This window comes from Onychostruthus taczanowskii, unplaced genomic scaffold (genome assembly GCF_017590055.1).
Source record: "Onychostruthus taczanowskii isolate IOZ18803 unplaced genomic scaffold, ASM1759005v1 scaffold22, whole genome shotgun sequence".
NCBI lineage: Eukaryota > Metazoa > Chordata > Aves > Passeriformes > Passeridae > Onychostruthus > Onychostruthus taczanowskii.
Genome location: NW_024499462.1, coordinates 9,047,119 through 9,064,869, shown reverse-complemented (window position 1 = coordinate 9,064,869; position 17,751 = coordinate 9,047,119). Strand labels below are relative to the sequence as shown.

The 17,751-nt window shown below is 42.1% G+C and overlaps 1 protein-coding gene across 6 annotated transcripts in view; it reads left to right on the top strand.

Moving 5' to 3' along the window:
* Window positions 1-17,751, top strand: part of ZMIZ1 (zinc finger MIZ-type containing 1) — a 340,912-nt gene that overhangs the window by 178,983 nt on the left and 144,178 nt on the right. For all 6 annotated transcript variants that reach the window (XM_041404841.1, XM_041404846.1, XM_041404842.1 and 3 more), the window contains one exon: window positions 5,331-5,440. In XM_041404841.1, the coding sequence (XP_041260775.1) occupies window positions 5,381-5,440 (60 nt within the window). In that variant the 5' untranslated portion in view covers window positions 5,331-5,380. The remainder of the gene's footprint in view (window positions 1-5,330; window positions 5,441-17,751) is intronic.

Here is a 17,751-nt window from a genome sequence, read left to right as displayed (position 1 = left end):
CCCCCGCGGCTGTCCCTGTGCCCCCAGAGCTGTCCCGGTCCCCCCTGGTCCCCCCCGGACTGTCCCTGTTCCCCCTGGTCCCCCCCGGGCTGTCCCGGTCCCCCCCGGTCCCCGCGGCGGGCGGTGGCGCGGCCCGGCGGCGCCCCCTGGCGGGCCGCGGCGGCACCTGCCCCCGGCCGCGCTCCGCCGCAGCCGCTCCCGCCCTCGCTCCTGCCCGGCTTGTTGCTCCATCAAAGTCACTTCGTAGATACAGACTGCCTGCCCTCTCGTAGGACCCTCAGCATGGCGGGGACTTGAAGGAAATTATTAGTTTTTAGCTGATTGAATAAACAGCATTAACCAACTTGTGTGCTGTGGCGGCAGGGGGCAGGGATATTTAGAGCTGCTGTGCTGAATCCCTGTTTAAGGAACTGATCTTCATTTTCCTTTCTCACCTACTGTTAAAATTTCTTAACCGATAAAGGTATTTCCTGTGCCTTTTAATTTATGGTCTTCTTGCCTTGAGTGGTCCGAAGTGCCTCCAAATTAGATCTTGTCTGCTGCAGCCACCGCAGGGTGGCTGGTCCCCTGTGGAAATGGAGACCTGGCGTGACGCTGTGCTGCTGGCCTCGAGCGCTGCTCACAGCAGCCTCCCTGCTGCCTGGAAAGGGCTGCCTTTCCTCCTCTACCCTCAGAATGGATTTCTGGTGGAAAGATTATTTGCTAAAAACTTGTTTCTGGAGGAATGGCGCCCTGTTGCTGCAGCAAGGGGGTGGGTACCAGTGCTTGGGGCTGGGCAGCAGCTGATGTCTCCAGTGAGCTCCAGCTCTGCCAAGCAGTGAGGGAAGGAAGCCAGTGAGAACAAGAGCAGAAGCACCATGTGAAGTCTCTCTAAACTCGGGGAGAAGGCTGGGTCTGTTCCAGTGATGGTTCAGGTCTCCCTTGGCCGCAGGGCAGCAGATTTCCCTGGTCCCTTGGCCCCACGGGGGCAGCGTTCTAACTGTGGATGGCAGTTCTGGCCATGAGGAGAGCTCACCCCAGAGCAGAACTGAATCCACACTAACTTTCAAATGCTGAATGGTTTTAGGCATGTTTGAAGCAGTGGTGAAATGTCTGGCTTAATTTTTTTTCCCCCTCTCTAGGAGGCTGTTCAGGCTGCCTTAGGAACTGGTGGGGACCACATTTTACTTAATTGTGTTGCTTGGAAGTCCAGTTTCTGATATAATAATTGCAGTCTCCTCACCTGAACTGTCACCCAACACAGGGTGTAGCAGAATCTCATAAAATTCTCTTTCATAGAGCTACTGAAAAATTTCATTTGTTTCTCAATGTGGAAGAAGGTTTTGTGGTAATGGTTTAAAAGATTCAGTATGTTTAGGGTTAAAAAAAAAAAGGCTAACAGGTCGATACATCTGTTCCTTTAAAAAAATGCATTCTCCATTTTTGAGACATCATAAATATGTAGATGAGGCCTCTTTAATTACTGCCTAGGGCTATAAACTCTCAATGCTAGAGGGAGGGAAAAATGAAAAATAATTTGCCTTTTTTTTTTTTTTTTTTTTTGTTAAGATAGGGAGACTGGGTCTTCGCCTCAGAAAAGAAAGAAGAATGGGGCTTTTTATTGTTGAATTACCAGAAGGTGCTGGGAACACTTATTCTTTTTTTGTTTATCCTTTTGGATGGGGTTAGCATGTAAAGCAGTAGTATACAACCCTTCTGGCTAACGTGTGCACCAAACAGAGGGGATTTGTTACAAAGCACCAGGAAAAATTCCCTTCTCTATCCTCCTCTGCCAGTACCCTTAATCCTGATCAGCAACATCCCCTGCTGTCTCTTGAGCTGCTCGCAGGCCTGAATCTCAGCGTGCTGTCTAATGCAGGGACACCGCAGGCCAGCCAGGGACCCTGCAAAGTCGTTTTCACTTGTGACCTGATAAGTGCACAGCACTTAACCGAGTAGAAGTCTGTTCTTATTCAGCCCTGACGGCCTTTCTGTATCTTAAGTACTGTTATTTTTCGACTAAGGTGATCTTGCTGCTGCTTTTAAAATAGGATGAGATCGACAGAAAGGGCAGTTTTTAAAATTTCAGGACATGGATGTGCATGTGGAGAATGAGGCCAGAGTACAGCAATACCCATGTAGTAGGTATAGTTACTGGAAATTTAATTCTACTGTTATTTTTCTTCCAGCCAAAATGGTCTGGTGTCAAAATGCTTATTCTTCTGGGGTGGAATTCTGATCTCTATGATAATTTTCACTTTCCATGTTTAATCTTTTAATTCTTGCTGAGGCCCATGAAAGAGTAATTTCCAGATAATAATGGTTTCCCACTAATAAGCTCTGCTTTTTTTTATAGCAGAAATTACTTAGAGCCAGTATGCTCACTGAAAAAAAATTACTCTATTTGATGCTCTTATGATGTGTCTGAGAGAAAGATAAAGATGAGTCTTGCGGTGGTGAGACAGGGCATTTCAAATACAAAGTGTGTCATTGTGTGTGATGGGACTTCACGTGTACAATTTTGGCTGTTTGGTTCATGCAACAAATGTTTACTGTCCAGGGGAGTTAGTGGGCTTGAGGGCCTTCTCTCGACCAGGAGAGAATGAATGAGATTGGGCTGTGAAAGTAGCAAGCTGTCAGCAGAAAGGGCTGGCGGGTGATGGTCCATCCATGCTGTGAGGGAGAAGAGGCACAGGGAGCCTGGCAGGGCAAAGACTCAGCCATAGAGCTAATGATGTGAGAACAAGTGGAATGAGCGTGGAAGTGAAAATTCTTCTAGCCCACTAGGGGAAGGGTGAGAGCTAGAGAGAGCTTTTCTATGAGAGCCACTGGATTTTAAAACCAGAACTATTTTGGAGACTGAATTTGATCGGTTTGTTACAGAATTTGTGTGCCCTGTCTGTGTAGCAGAGTAGGGGATTGCACTCACAGTCCTGCCTCCAAGGGCCTCGTTGCGTTCCTGCTCAGTTAGGTGAGTTACTTTTGTGTCTTCTGCCCTTCTGCTTTTCCAGAGAAGCTATGCCACGTGGGAGAAATGGCAGTTTGGACAAGTACTGTAGTAAGCTGTGGCTGAGGTAGCTGATAGCAACCTTTGATTTTGTTTATGGTTAACTGTAAGGCAGTGAACTGGAGTGGCATTACATGTGTACACATGAAATTGTGTAATTCAAAAATGTCATGACTTTCTCAAAAGAAAAAGGTGTATCAGTTTGCATATCTTCAAAATTTTCAACAGGTATCTGTGTGCTGGTATATGTATTTGTTTTTGTTTTCAGTGTGCCTTTCTCCATCTGTGCTGATGTTCAATTAAAATGTAGATAATGTGTCCTAGCTTGTAAGATGGATTACTGGTGAAGTGCTGTCATGTCTAGGCTAGCTTATCTCTTGATAAATACCTCTGCTGTCCACTGAGAGATTAAACTTCATGACTCCTGAGGTCTGTTTGGGGGTCCTACAGGCAGATAAGACTGTGTAACTGGCTTTTAATAAAATATATCAATTTACATTTACTAGAGGACCTTTGGATGGTACTTGCTATTGAGAAGGCAGTGGCATAATCAGAAGATAATACTTGTATGTGAAACTGGTTCTTCTGTTTCATAAGTATTTTAATTTATTGACAGGAATGCTTATTGAACCCTCTTGTGTCTAGAGCTGGGAGGTGAGGAGCTTGAGCTGCTGTTCTAAGACCTCATTTAGTTGTCTAGCAGAAAAGATTTCTTCCCCTGAGTCTAATCCAGCAGGAGCCGTGAAAGAACATTATCAGCTAGGTACAGAAACCTCCAGCAGTTTGGGTATGTGGGATGCCTGCAGATCTGTGCTCTGGGGTCTGTCTCGTTGTGAGGGCTGTGTAACCAAGGTTCCCACCACAGGGAACATTCTTCCCCTTAAGGAGTTTGAGTATGGATGGTGCTGGAATTGTTTAACTGAAGAGATCTTGAGTTGTGCACCAGAAGTGCACAACTTTTCAGATACAAATTTTTCAGATACTACCACCACAGGGAACATTCTTCCCCTTAAGGAGTTTGAGTATGGATGGTGCTGGAATTGTTTAACTGAAGAGATCTTGAGTTGTGCACCAGAAGTGGTGGACTGCCAGCTTCTCTGGTAGTATCTGAAAAATTTGTTCTCTCTCTCTTGTGTGTAGAGGGAGTGGGAAACAGTTTTGTCATGAACAGTGCTCTGAACAACAAACCACTCAGTGCCACTGAAGAGGTTCATGAGGGAGAGGTTTCTTGCAAGACTGGGACCTTGCTTGTGCTACTATAAAGTTTGGTGTGAATAGAGCATTTGAGTATATATTTCTGTGCCCACTCATTGTTCGTGAACTCCAAACACTACTCTGACCCTTAATTTTTATTTTCTAGATTTTTTTAAAAAGTTACAGGAAGGTTTAATTTGCCTTAAATTACACTGTTTGTTAAGAGATGGACCTAAAGACCACAGGCCATGTTTTTCCAGAAGTCACAAGTAGTTTGTTCAGCTACAGATACCTGAATGAACACAAGTTTTCTAGAAGGCAGGAACTCTGCAGCCCTTTGCTCTGAAGATTAGGCCTATTCCATATATTTATTCTAGGTTGTGCATCTGGACATCTGGTTGTGCATCCGGATGTGTCATTCTTGAAGTCTGGGCTGTGTTGTGGATCCCAGTCCTTCCTGCCCTGTCATCTTGGCTATTTCAAGGGCTCATGAAATAGATTTGCTAGTTGGAGGAGAGTCCAAAATGTACCCGTTGCTTTTATTTTCAATCCAGAAATCCAGATTCTTCTGGATACACATTTTATGCTAATTTTGGCCATGTAATACTCTCTTGTATCTGATTCATTTAATATTTATGGGAGGTATTTTATCTTAGATGAAGATTAGGAAGAATCCCCATGCCCTTGCCCTTGCAAAAGCTAGGCTGTCATTGTTATTGGGATTATTATTATTTTATCTCACAGTGTGCTCAGGGGTTTCCTGTAAGAGTCATCTTGGCTATTTCAAGGGCTCATGAAATAGATTTGCTAGTTGGAGGAGAGTCCAAAATGTACCCGTTGCTTTTATTTTCAATCCAGAAATCCAGATTCTTCTGGATACACATTTTATGCTAATTTTGGCCATGTAATACTCTCTTGTATCTGATTCATTTAATATTTATGGGAGGTATTTTATCTTAGATGAAGATTAGGAAGAATCCCCATGCCCTTGCCCTTGCAAAAGCTAGGCTGTCATTGTTATTGGGATTTATTATTATTTTATCTCACAGCGTGTTCAGGGGTTTCCTGTAAGCAGCTCTGCTCAATTGTTCAGGTAGTGGAAGTATATGGACCATGTTCAGTGATGTTTATTGTCCTTCTTGTCTTGCAGATCGAGGGATTTTAATGGCTTTCAGGTAGAAGAAAGTGGAGACAATCAAAATGAATTCTATGGACAGGCACATACAGCAGACCAATGACCGGCTGCAGTGCATAAAACAGGTAAGTGAAGGTGGAGCTCACTGCTGCTAAGTGAGGGCTGGGTGTTGTGTGGCAGGTGCTGCATATTACAGTTAGCTGTTGCTTGATGAGTGTCCTTGCCCTTCAGAGGGAAGGAATGAGGCACACTAGTCTCATTGAAGAGAGTATCTGCCGTGAGAGCTGGTGTATTAACCTCAAAAGCCAAACTTTCCCGTACACCTTTCTAAGAATTCTTTAGCCTGGAGACTGAACAAATCTGTCTCAGCTGGAAGCAGAGTGGTGCTCGTCCTGCCAGCTCAGCCCCGGAGGGTCACAGCAGGCAGCTGTCATTCTAGTGCTCTGAGCACAGTAATCCACAATTCCAATGGGCCAGTTTTGATTTTAATCCAGTAGCTGACCTAGACCTGCACTGCCTGGAGACTCAGAACTTGGATGGTTGGCATGCCTCCAAGTGCTCAGAGTGCTGCTTAATCAGTTTGCATGGAGATTGCAAAAACTTCTGATTGCAAGGTAAAATTTTCAGAAGCATCTGTTTGTGAAGATGAAGGGCTCTTCACATGCCACTGCCTTTCAGTGAATTATGTCTCATTTACAGATTTCACCACTGTAACTGTGCTTGCAAATGCTTTTATAACTGAGCAATGGCAAGGATGCAGAGACTGTGTTTCCCTGTTTTACCCTCAGTGAACTTTGCTCTCTAGGGTTGCAGGCAGTGTGTATTCTCCTTTTATGTATGTTCTTATCCACATGCAACAATCCTAACAGAATTTTCATAGCAATAGTCCATTTAGAGGAGGTGAGCAAGAGAATGGTTTTTATGTTGGTATTTCCTGTATTTATCTCTAAGTCAGTGCATGCATGCAGCAAACAGGTGCATAAATGCAAGTTGCAAAGAGATATTTTCAAGATCCCATCTGGATCCAGGAGGTGAGCTCCAAAGTTCATCTCTTCAGACTGGTTGAAATTTTCTGAATTACACTGGAAAAACAGAAACTTGTTATTCCATGAAATAATGTTCCTAAATAATTTTTCACTGTTGTCTGGGCAGTTTTGTTTGTCAGACTGGGTCACAGCAGAGTCCTGCTGTTGTAGTTTTTTATTTGTGTTAGCTAAGTTAAAAACCTGCCTGCCTACTTTGTGCTCTAGGACATATGCATATTGCTTCTTGAGGTGGCACAGCATTTCTGTGTTCATAGATTTGTGTTGTAGACACAGGCACCCTAAATCCAAGGAACTGATAAAAGATAAGTGTGGGGGTGGTACTGGATGAGTAGCTCTCAACAACTTCCTCAAGCAAAGCAGCCAAGGGGAAGTGCTGATCTCTCTGTGGTGAGCAGCAATGGGACACAGGACAATGCAGTGACACTGTGTCGGGGAAGTTCAACCTGGCCATTAGGAAAAGGCTCTTCATTTAGAGGATGGTCAGTCACTGGAAAAGGCTACCTATGGAAGTGGTTACAACACCAAGCCTGTCAGAATTCAAGGAAAGTTCAGATGATGCCCTTAGTCATATGATTTAATTTTAGGTAGTCTTCTAAGGAGCACGAAGTTGGACTTATTATTACTTAGATGTCCCTTCCAACTTGATATATTCTTTGATTCTATAAGAATGTGTTTATCTTCTCTTAGTTTCATCAGTCCTCCATCATTACATTATTATAGCTTTGCCTAGCTATTAGTGGAAGTTTATATTTTCTAGAATGTGTTGTAATGCAGGAATATGTGGGGTTTTGCAAGACTGGCATGCTTTGGGTGATGCAGAAAAAGATTACACCTTACACCTAAACCAGATGATTTTTCTCTCCATATTTCCTTTATAAGAGAGGGTTTCAGAATGAATCAAACAAAGCTGGTTCATAGGTCAAGGAGCAGAAATAGGAACCTTTTCCTGCAGAATTGCTGGTCGTAATCCATCCTCGCTCTGTGGTGTGCCTCTTTCATCACTCTGCAGTGAAAGTTAATGCATCTAATGGCCCTTCAGAGGCCTGAGGAAAATATGAATTTGAGGATTTCATCCCAGTTTCTTATGAACGGCTATCTGGTTCAGAAAAAACATGCCCTTGACTGGTACAAATTGGTGTCCTTTTTGGCCATCCTAGCCCATAGGATGAAGAATGAAGGTTAAACTGCAGAACAATTTAACCTTCTAGCTGTAAGAACAGACCTTTACATCAAGTGGAGACAAATGGAGGATGCTGCTCAGCTCCTTTTTCTAGAGCTGTCAGTTTCTGTACATAATTTATATTATTTTAATTAGATAAGAGAATATCAAATTACACTTCTGAAAGTTTTAAAGAGATAATTTTGCCTATGTAATGGGTACTCTGTCAGTTAAACCACTAACTTCATTTATATGTAGTGCTGTTTTGCATATGCAGCTTGGATATTTCTTCAGTGATGAAGGCCAGGGGGAAGGGAGGAAGAGGAAGGTCAGGCTGCCCATAATTTGTGTAGCACTCTGTTTTCTTTGATCCTGGAAGAAAGCTTGGGGCTTTCTGTTAGACCAGGAGCATGCTTGTGTCAGAGTTCAGAGGATGCCTGAAAAGGAGCTATCCTGCTTGGGAATGCTTGTTAATTCATGGTTCCCCCATGCTGTTTAGGCCCAAAAAAAAAGAAGAGACGGAGAGAAGGAGAAAACTCTTTTTTTCAGCTCTTGACAAGCTGTAGTTAATTAAGACAGCGGCTGAACACCAAAAATATGTCTCAGAAAGCGCTTTTTTTTTGTGTGTGTGTGTGTGCGCAAATGGCACTACTTTCTAGTTTTGTTGGAGAGTAGTGACTGGTTTTTTGGGGTTATTAAAAATAATTTGTTTTGTTGGAGAAAGTGGCATCAAAGCTGCTGTTTGCTTTTTCATAGTTCCAAAATCTTGTGCTGTTATCTTTGCTGTAGTGGAGAAAGAGACAGAAGCTAACTGCCTTTTTGGAAGACACTCAACTCTCTGTCACAGGGTCATAAATATCCAGCTTGAGAACGTTTACCTTGTTCTTTGAGACAGACCATTAGCTGGCTAATACTAGAAGGAGTAATTTCCAGTTCACCCACTGAGAGCTGGACTGCACACTGCTCTGTTCATGTTGAGTTTGGGAGCAAAGCACTACCTTGCATGGCCATGTAAATGTATCTTCACCTATTCTGGGGATTAACCTCAGGGTCAGACAAAAATGTGTCTGCCTTTTCTTCTGGTCTCATCTGTTATCCCCTTTTCCCAGACTGTGAACAAACAGTGCTGCTGTTCCCCTGAGCACACATGTTCTTTTGGGGTGGTTAACAGCAGTGGTGTGGAAGGTGCACTGCAACAGGGGGAGGAATACCATCCTTCCCTGGCGCCCAGCATCTGCAAGTTTTATAACCCTGCTGGCAGCCAGAGGCTCCTGCAGCCAGACTGAGAGCTGTCTGCCGCCCTCCTTGCCCCTCACTCCAGCCCCTGAGAAATGCTATAAATGGTAATCCATGTGCCTCTTTAACTAGATCAGGTTTCAGCACAGGGTCAGGACAGGCTTCTTTCTTCCCAGCTCTGTGACTTGTGAGACACCCACAATATCCTTGCTGACTTCTGTTCCAGGATCAAGGTTGTGTTTTACCTTCATCTTTTTTAATGCTCTAAAGCTACAAACCTAAAACTTGTATATGATCAGCTAGTTAGGAAATGAAGTGTGTGCTAAGAAGTGTTTCAGAATAGATGAAAGGGCAAACTGAAGAGGTGGCTGTGTATTTATGCTTAAAAAAACCCCAGACTTCTGTGGAAGGCTGGAACAGCTTGTGTGGTCTCTTTGTAGCTGATTCCCTTAGTATTTGTAAGTGTGTGTGCTTTAAAATCAAACATAGCTTTTTTGATGTACAGTGGAAAAAGCCAAAGTAACAGGCTTTCCTTAACACATGCAATTAGTTTGTCATGACACAGGAAACTCTTCAGGGTACACTGGAGGAAGCTGGATATTCAGGGCACGGGCTTTTTTCTTTAAGTCTTTGTCCATACAAACAAAACCACAAAATTACTTTTGTGCAGAGCAAAGGTCTGGTGGTCCCTGAGAATTCCTTGCCATATTTGAGGCTGCAGTAATAATCTGTTTATCTGCTGAGGGCTCATGGCTCAGGTGGCTCTGGCACAATGGCCATGAAGGTGTGGGGCAGCAGGAGCTGGTTCAGGAGGCCATGGAGCTGAATTTGAGAGCTTCCTTGCTGTCTGCTGCCCAGGCACAGCCTTCTGAAGGAGCCAGCTTGGCTCCTACTGCGTAGAAAATCCCAGTAAAGAATTGACTGGGTTTCTTAAAGCATTTTTCATAGCAGTCCAGAGGTGTGGCTTCAACCAGATGCTGCCCATTGCTTTTGTTAGGTGATGGAAGCAAATGCCAGGGAAAATCAGTGGGTTTGGGTAACATCTCTCTACTCTTACTCTAATGGGTCTACTTGAAAAACTTGGAGCAGTTACAAATCTCGGGACTTCTACCTTTTGCTCTACTCTGTTTGCTGTCAGTTTTGTATGGTTTCTGTAGGTTTCTTCTGAAATTCTTGCAAAGAAGTAGATGAAAAAAACCCCTTTCTATACTGAAATTTCGAGGAAGCCACCCCTTTCAGAAAGGGTGTGTCATATCTTCCCGCTGTGCTGAGTACAGTTGTTAGGCTCTGTACTAAAGCTGTGCTGAAATGTTAGTAACAGGTTAAGGAGAAGTGTGAAAAGGCTCTCTGGTGTCAAAAGTATTAGATCATGGTGGGAACAGAGAAGGCTGGTTCTGCTGCTTGTGTCATGGTGCATCAGGGCACATCGAGCAGTATCTTGAAATGGTGCAGGATCACCGTGCAATTGGAGACACACATCACACAGCTGATTCCAGAAACCCATTAGCATTTCTCCCCTCTTTCCTTCCAGAAGCCTTGCTGAATTGCTGCCTAGCAATGCTTTTTAGTGCCTACCCATCCATTCAGAGAGATATGCTAAAAGTTGTAATTGCTGTGTGTTTGTGTTGATATTTTCTTGCTCAAATTGGAAACAAGCAAGCCCATTTCTTTCATCACTCAGCAGCTAGGTTTTTGGTAGCTTGCAATTCAGAGGAAAATAGAATTCTTTGTATATTTACATAACTGTTTTTAAGTGCTGAAGTGTTTGAACTAATTCTTCTGCCCTTCAGTGTTATTGTTGCAGACTCATGTAAATGCTAAGCAGTCCTAAACATGTCATTTTTAGTATATTTTGGACTGGTTACCAAGGACTGGTATGAAATTACAACTGAAAAGATTTTAATAAAAGGAAAAATGCTTCCCATTTTTTTCATTTGCATGTGTTTAAAAAACTGCCCAGTAGTTTCATAAAAATTTCATTTCTGAAGAACTTTAAAAATTATAAGTATTCTCATGAAGAGTGCATTTATTTAGAATATACATTTTTGTTATTCTACATAGGCATTACAGGGGTTTTAGCAGTTAAATGTGAAATAATAAGGCTAAAGGAGAAAAAGACCTTTTCCTTAAAAGGCATTTGATGGGCCTCAAGTGTTGCAGTTTATTGGTGGAACGGTCCATCAGTGTCATGTTAGTAGCTACATTTTTTTGGTATCTATTTTTCTGCTTTTGTGCTCAGTGTGTTGGAATATTCCTCTGCTAGACTAAAGTATGTTTAGGAAAAACTGACAGCAGACCAGCTTTCCTGGCTCCTCTAGTCCATTTAGAGACTTGTCAGTCAACATTCCTGCTCATTAGATCCTGCATCCTGGTAGGGAAGCTGCGAGGGAAAGAGCAAAGAGGCAATTTGCTAGAAGCACTTGTGGTAGGGAGGGGGAGGAGGGCACCTTCTTGTTTGCAGTATTTGGCTGGTTTGTTTATCTGACAGGATTCCAGTGGGTAGAATACAACCCATCATGTTGTGAGGTGCGTTGGTAAAGTTGTGGCAGCTTCACTTTGCCCATTCCCAGTTCTGCTGCTTTATTGCAGCACCTGTCCTTGAGGGCTGGAGTGTTATTACTCTTAATATGAATTGTGTTAGTATGCTTAATATTTCCATTTCAAAATGGAAAGTGCACATTTTAAACTCAGGCAGAAAACCTCCAGTACCCGTAGGATTTAGTATAATTTTTTTCTTTCCTGTGCAGCAAATCAATCTGGCCTGTGGTTTAAAATTCCTTGGATAAATAAGGATGAATGTTTGAAAATTCTAGAAATCTGTAAGTTGAGTCCATGATGTCACCTTGGTGTCAGATGAGCATAGGAAGTCCCTTTTGTCAGCAGCTGGGTCAAGCTCTGCAGTGAAAATGAGACAGAGCTGGTGACATCTCTGGCTTCTGTCCTGCCACTTCTGGATCTTCCTTCTTGCACTTGCTGCTCGAGTTGCTGCTATTGTGTGCAACAGCAAAACCATAGAGGTATGGCTTAGAGTTTGCACATAAGTTTTATACCCTTTGTAAAAGCAGATGTTTTCAAATGAGTTGTAGTGGTGAAAGTACTGTAAAAACCAAGAGCCTTCAACTGTGCAGATCTCTGCCATCATCTCCTGAAGGAAAAGTCTCATCACTGGTGGTGTTCACTCCTCCTTGAATCTGTGCGGTAACACATTGTACATGGGCAGGTCACACAGCAGGTGCTGTGGGCAGTTTTGTAATTGAAAAACTGTCTGGGGAAGCATTTTTCCTTTTGATTTGCAAAAACCTCAGTAATGTCTTGCTGGCTGGTAGGACCTGTGAGAATAGGTCATGAGAATTTTACATCTTCCACAGTGGTAGCAGTTTGTGTAGTCATCATTTTAAGTAGTCACCTTGAGATTTTATCGCTGCATAGATTAAGAGATTAAAATAATAAAGATTAAATCAGTTGATTAAAAGTGCTATAAAAAGCTCAGTAAGTAAGTAAATTACTCAAATGAGAAAAAAAAAGGAATTGCAAAACAAAACGTCCAACAAATGTGCTTCTGTTCAACAGGGTATACTGAAGACTTGTAGATATTTTTCAAAGTCAGTGAATTTATTCTTCTGAAATTTAGAAAATTCATAAATGTATCTATTTTAATTAAATTTTTTAAGTTGATTCAGTACATATATCAGAGGAGTTGGTGCTTTTTTTTTTTCCCCCTTGCCATCAACTCATTTTATACTTTTAGATGGTGTTACTTCTCTTTAAAGAATGCACTATTGACAATAATTTTCCAGTAAAGGGATGATGTAAGACTTCTTTAATGTCCTTGAAACACCTTGGTAAGGTAAGAACTGCATGAAAGAAAACCACTGACCCAAACTGTTCATGAGGTGATATGTACCTAAAATTATGAAATGGTTTACAACACAGAAGTATTTAGGTGGACACCCCACTTTGCCTGAGTCCTTCACTTAATCTACTAAAACACATTATGAAAGTAGATTTTTTTTTACCTTACAACAGGTAAGCAAGTCTAGAATAAATAAGCCTATTTTTATCAATAAAATCCATTACCAGTTTATGTAAACATTATTGTAATAATGAAACATTGTTCTAACAGTGCAGTGGTATTCTAACAGAACTAGTATGGCCACTGCTTTGAGAAAATTAACTCCTTGATATGTTGAGATATTTAGGACTGAAACTACTGACTGAAAATCACGAGGGCATTTGAGAAGAAAGCTCCTGTAGCATTGCAATGCCTGTTGAAGTGCTAGGGCTGAAGAAGCCTCAGCATTGTTGCTGTAGTCACACAGAGATATCTCATGCTGGCATGGTGTAATAGGGAGATACTAATGGAAAATGGATTGTTTCACTTGCCAAGAAGAGCAAGTGAACTGGTTAGGCAAACTGATTTCATAATTCTGTTGAGCTGTAATTACGAATCTAAAGAGACACTGGAGCCTTGCATGACTGAGCATGGCCTTGGAGAAAGAGCAAACAGTTGTGCCTTTGTCTTTTGACTTTTATCCCATAAAATCAGTTCATGAGAGCTTCAGGAAAAATACTTCTGACCCCTCTGATTATGTGGAGTCTTTGTAAAACATACTGTTTCCACTGCTCTCAGCTGACATCACAGCAGTGTAGGTGCTGGGGTAAGGAAGGTAAAGTCTGCACCAACAATCAGGAGATGAGCATGAAGACATACTGCCACTAGTCTGCCCTGTTCCCATCTGCAGTCAGACCTGATCACAGCCTTTACAGCCCCAAGTCACAGTTTCCTCCTGAGCAGAGGAGGGTGAGGTGGAACAGTTGGTTATGACTAAAGGAGTTTCATTTGCTGCATGTTCCCTTACTTAACATAAAGCTTTATCAAGGCATATAATAAATATACTGCAGTTATGTAGATCGAAAGGAAGACAGTGTTGCAGTTCTGATCAGCAGAGTTAAGGAATGATTCTTATTTCAGCTCTTCTGGCTTCTGTGTATAGTTCTTGAGGATCAGATGTTAAATCCCTTTCTTACGCTTTCGTAAAACTAATGGACAAGCCAAGATTGCAGTATCCTTCCTTTGCTCCAGCACATGCATATAGGTGTGCAATCATCCTCACAAAACTCATGGTGTCAAGATCCAGGCGGCAGAACAGGGCTGCTCAATTACCAGGCATTCACCTTTTCTGCAATCAGTACTGAATTATACACACACTTTATACTAAAAGTGTATGAGAGAAGCATCAATTAAAATCTGCATTAATATAGATTTTGTTTCCTTACAGTTCATAACTGAACAGCTTGGGGTTTTTTCAGTTCAGTGATGCTCATATTTTTTATTTGTTCTTTTTCCGTTTGTTTAGCATGTGATCTTGCACAGTATTTTCTTGATGTTAAAACATCCAATAGAGGTGCTGGTCATTGCTCAGTATTTGTTTTCTTTTGAAAAAGAAGCTGCAATGGACAAAGGGGGCAAAGGTGACTCTGCTCTGTTTTTCGTAAGTAGGAATGACTAACATGGTCTTAATCTCTCTCATAGTATATCTAGTGCCTCTCAAAATGTGAGCCTAATAAAATATTTATAAAGCCTCCGATGGAATGAGCCATGTAAGTGCAAGATAATTCTATTAATTAGGGATCTCTCAATCTCACAAACACAAAATTGGGAGGGGGGATTATCTGAATGCAAAGTGCACAGCTTGAGCCTTTTAATTTTTTGCTAAATAAACCAGTTTTTGATATTGAAAGGGACTGTAGAGAATTGAACTATCTGTACCCATATCCAGATAAACAAAAATCCCACTCCCAAAAGACAGTGAAGAGCTCAATACTCCCCTCTATCCTCATGAAAAAGGCCATTTGTTTTGAATATTGATTGCAGATTGCAGATGAGTTTTTAATATACTGAGTATGGCTGCTTGTGGATAGGGCAAGGTGTGCATAATCACTGTTGACAGTAAAAAAAAATAAAGATGGAGAAACCACCTATTTCGGGTCATGTAATTTTTTATGTTTTTATGTTGTGTTCTTGGGTAGTGTTGTCCTGTATTTCCGTACCTGGAGCTTTCTGGCAGCCAGTGGTGGATGGGGATCTGAAGTAGAAGACTTTGCATAGGAGGGGAGACAGGCTCATGGCTGGGCTCACTCACAGAGCTTGCTCAGGATTTGGAGTAATAAAGGCTCAATCAATAAAGGCTCAATCAAATGGCTCTTGCTGATTTGCAGGTCTTATGGCACTGAGTGAGCCATCACATTCAGGTCTAGCAGCAGTGTACCTGTGCACTGACTAACAGAGAGACCAGCTTTGTCTCCTGTGGTTATGCTCTGTCAAGGGTGTCTGACCAGGAATCCTATTTACTAAGAGAGCTGATTGGTTTTCCTTTGGGAGCTGAAAGCCCTTTGCCCCACATGCAGGAGCATAGTAATTCTGCTCCCAGTTGTTTAAGTTGAAGGGTATGTAATCTCTGTCAGTTCTCTCTGCCCTTTCTCTGTCCCATTCTTTCCTACTCCCCTATCTGCCCCCCTTCAGCACATAAATGCATTTTCATTACGCATGACTGCAGACATGTCTGGATGAGTATTAAAATTGACAGAAAATAGTCTGAATTGCATGGCAGCATCTGCCAAAGCACCACATTTCATCTCAAGGGTCAGAGTGTGATACACCATACTTTTTTCTAAGACCAGAGTTAGAAAAGTACTGTAGGCGTGGAGTCAGCTCCATCACCACAAGTGAAGTGGGTCAGCTCCTTCACCACACAGTATCAATCAATTTAGCTCAAAAGGAATTATGGTTTCTGCATTTATAGTTTTGAGTATGCTTACTTTTATATATAAATTTTGATAGCTGCTTTTCCATTTTTGTTATTAAATTCTTAGAATTACAACCATATGAGAATTTTAATTTCCATTGTTGTCAAGAAAGGCTTGAGAACCTGCATGTTTGCAGCTGAAAATAGCAAGCAGGTCATGTGAACGTCAGAGTTGTACACAGGCATTTCAAATGTATACAAAATTTATGCCATGCAGAGTATCTGGCCTCATAATTTGGAAGACATGGGCTTTTGTGCTGGGTTTTATATACCTTGAAATTCTGGACCTGTTGGCAAGTTTTGACAGCATACAGATGAACCTGTTGTCTGAACTTGGTTGAAGTCTCAGGATTACCTCAAGAGTAAATATGTACAGTATCAGAACACAAAAAATCCATGTTTCCTTTTGGCACCTTTTTTTGCATGCATTATGTTTATGTAGAGTAATGAGGAATATTAATCTAAAAATATTTATCTGGCTTGAAATAATTGAAAGTAGTTATTTCTTTTTAAAAGGAGGATGTTGTGAGGCAGGAGAAGTATTTATGCTGTGAACTTAACTGTGTCATCCTCCTACACTGATGATACAGCTCCACCTTTGGGAGAAGTTTCGCGATGCGTTTCATCCAAAGCTGCTGCTGAGAGCAGAGTCCTGGTGCCTTCCCAGCCCCACCTTTTGTTTGCTGCCACTTCTTTGAGTCATGTCTAATAATTGTGTGTTCACATAAGGGATCTCACTGTGAGTGATGACTGAAAGGCTGCATTTGGGAGGTTAGATCACAGTCAGAACACCAAGTGTGGTCTGAGGCACTGAAAGTGCTGGAAGTACATGTTGGGGCAAGGAAGTTCACAGAGACAACCTGCCATAAGACTAAGCATTGCCAACAAAATATGTCCTAGGATTTATGTCCTCTTCAGATTAGTGTTGATATGCAAAAACAATGTGCTGTAACACATGCCGGTTCCCATGGGCTCCTGAAGGGCCTCCCCTGGAGTGGCTCCCACTGCTGCTGTCTCCCCTGCTAGTGCTGAGGTTCAAGGACCTGCCCTTTCTGCCATCCTGGAGGGCCAGTGCAGCTCAGATTGTTAGTGCAGAATGGGGCTAATTCACCATGCAGGCAGGAGAAGGCAGAGGGGGGCAGGAGCCTTCTAGGGCTGGCAGCCCCCAGTGCTTGTGGAACAGCAGCCCAGACTTTCTGTCCTGCAGGAGAACAGCTGCCTCCTGGATTCACTTTCCCCAGCTGGTGGACCAGAACGTTTTCCAAGCTTGCAGCCTTGCCACATGGTGTGTAGGAAGGGGTTAATTTCAGAGCAAAGAAAAGGCTACCTACATCTCTGTGTTTTATTTTTCTGTGCGAAGAAAAGCTCCCTGTGTTGCCAGTGTTTTGTGTCGCTGATGTAAAATTCCCAGACTCGTTGATTAGCGAAGCTAGACAGTAGACAGGGTCCAAGTGGCTAACCATGTGAGAAATTCAGTGACTGTAGGCTACTGTTAATTAACCTAGAATCTACAACATGGCATAATGTCTGTGTGATAAGTTATATTATCTTCAGCAGTTCAATTAAATCAAGGAGTGAGACACAGAGCAGACGTAACTCGGCAAAACAAACAGACAACTTGAGTCAGCCTTCATAATTTGCTGCGACATCACGTAAATAAATGCAATAACTTGTGTAGCATAGTTAAGCAGTTTGCTGCTCAAAAACTTACTTGCATGCCATCTCATTTTGAATAGGTTAAATTGTGGCAAATTAGGTCTCTGCCTTCAGTCTGATGTATTTCACAGAAAAGAGGGAAAAAACCCTCCACTAGAGATGTCATTTGCAAATTGAAATTCAACATTTGTTTTCTATAGCAGCAAACAGGAACATATGGATTTCATGTTTAAATGAATTCACTTTCAATACTGTTGCTGTCACGTTAGCATTTCTTGATGTGAGATAATATTAAACTTCTGTAATTGTTCTTAATTTTGACTGATATTCTTGCACTGCTTACTAGACTGTTCTGTCTAAGGTGCACAAGTGTAGAAAAGGGTTGCAGTCTTCTATATTCAGAGAAGGTAAGGGCATTGTCATTGCCATGTTTCAATGTGGGTAATTGGTCTCCAAAATCATATTGAATCTTGGGTTGCAGGAAGTGGTTTTCACCCACCCACCCAGAGAGTACTCACTTGTGCTTTAGTATA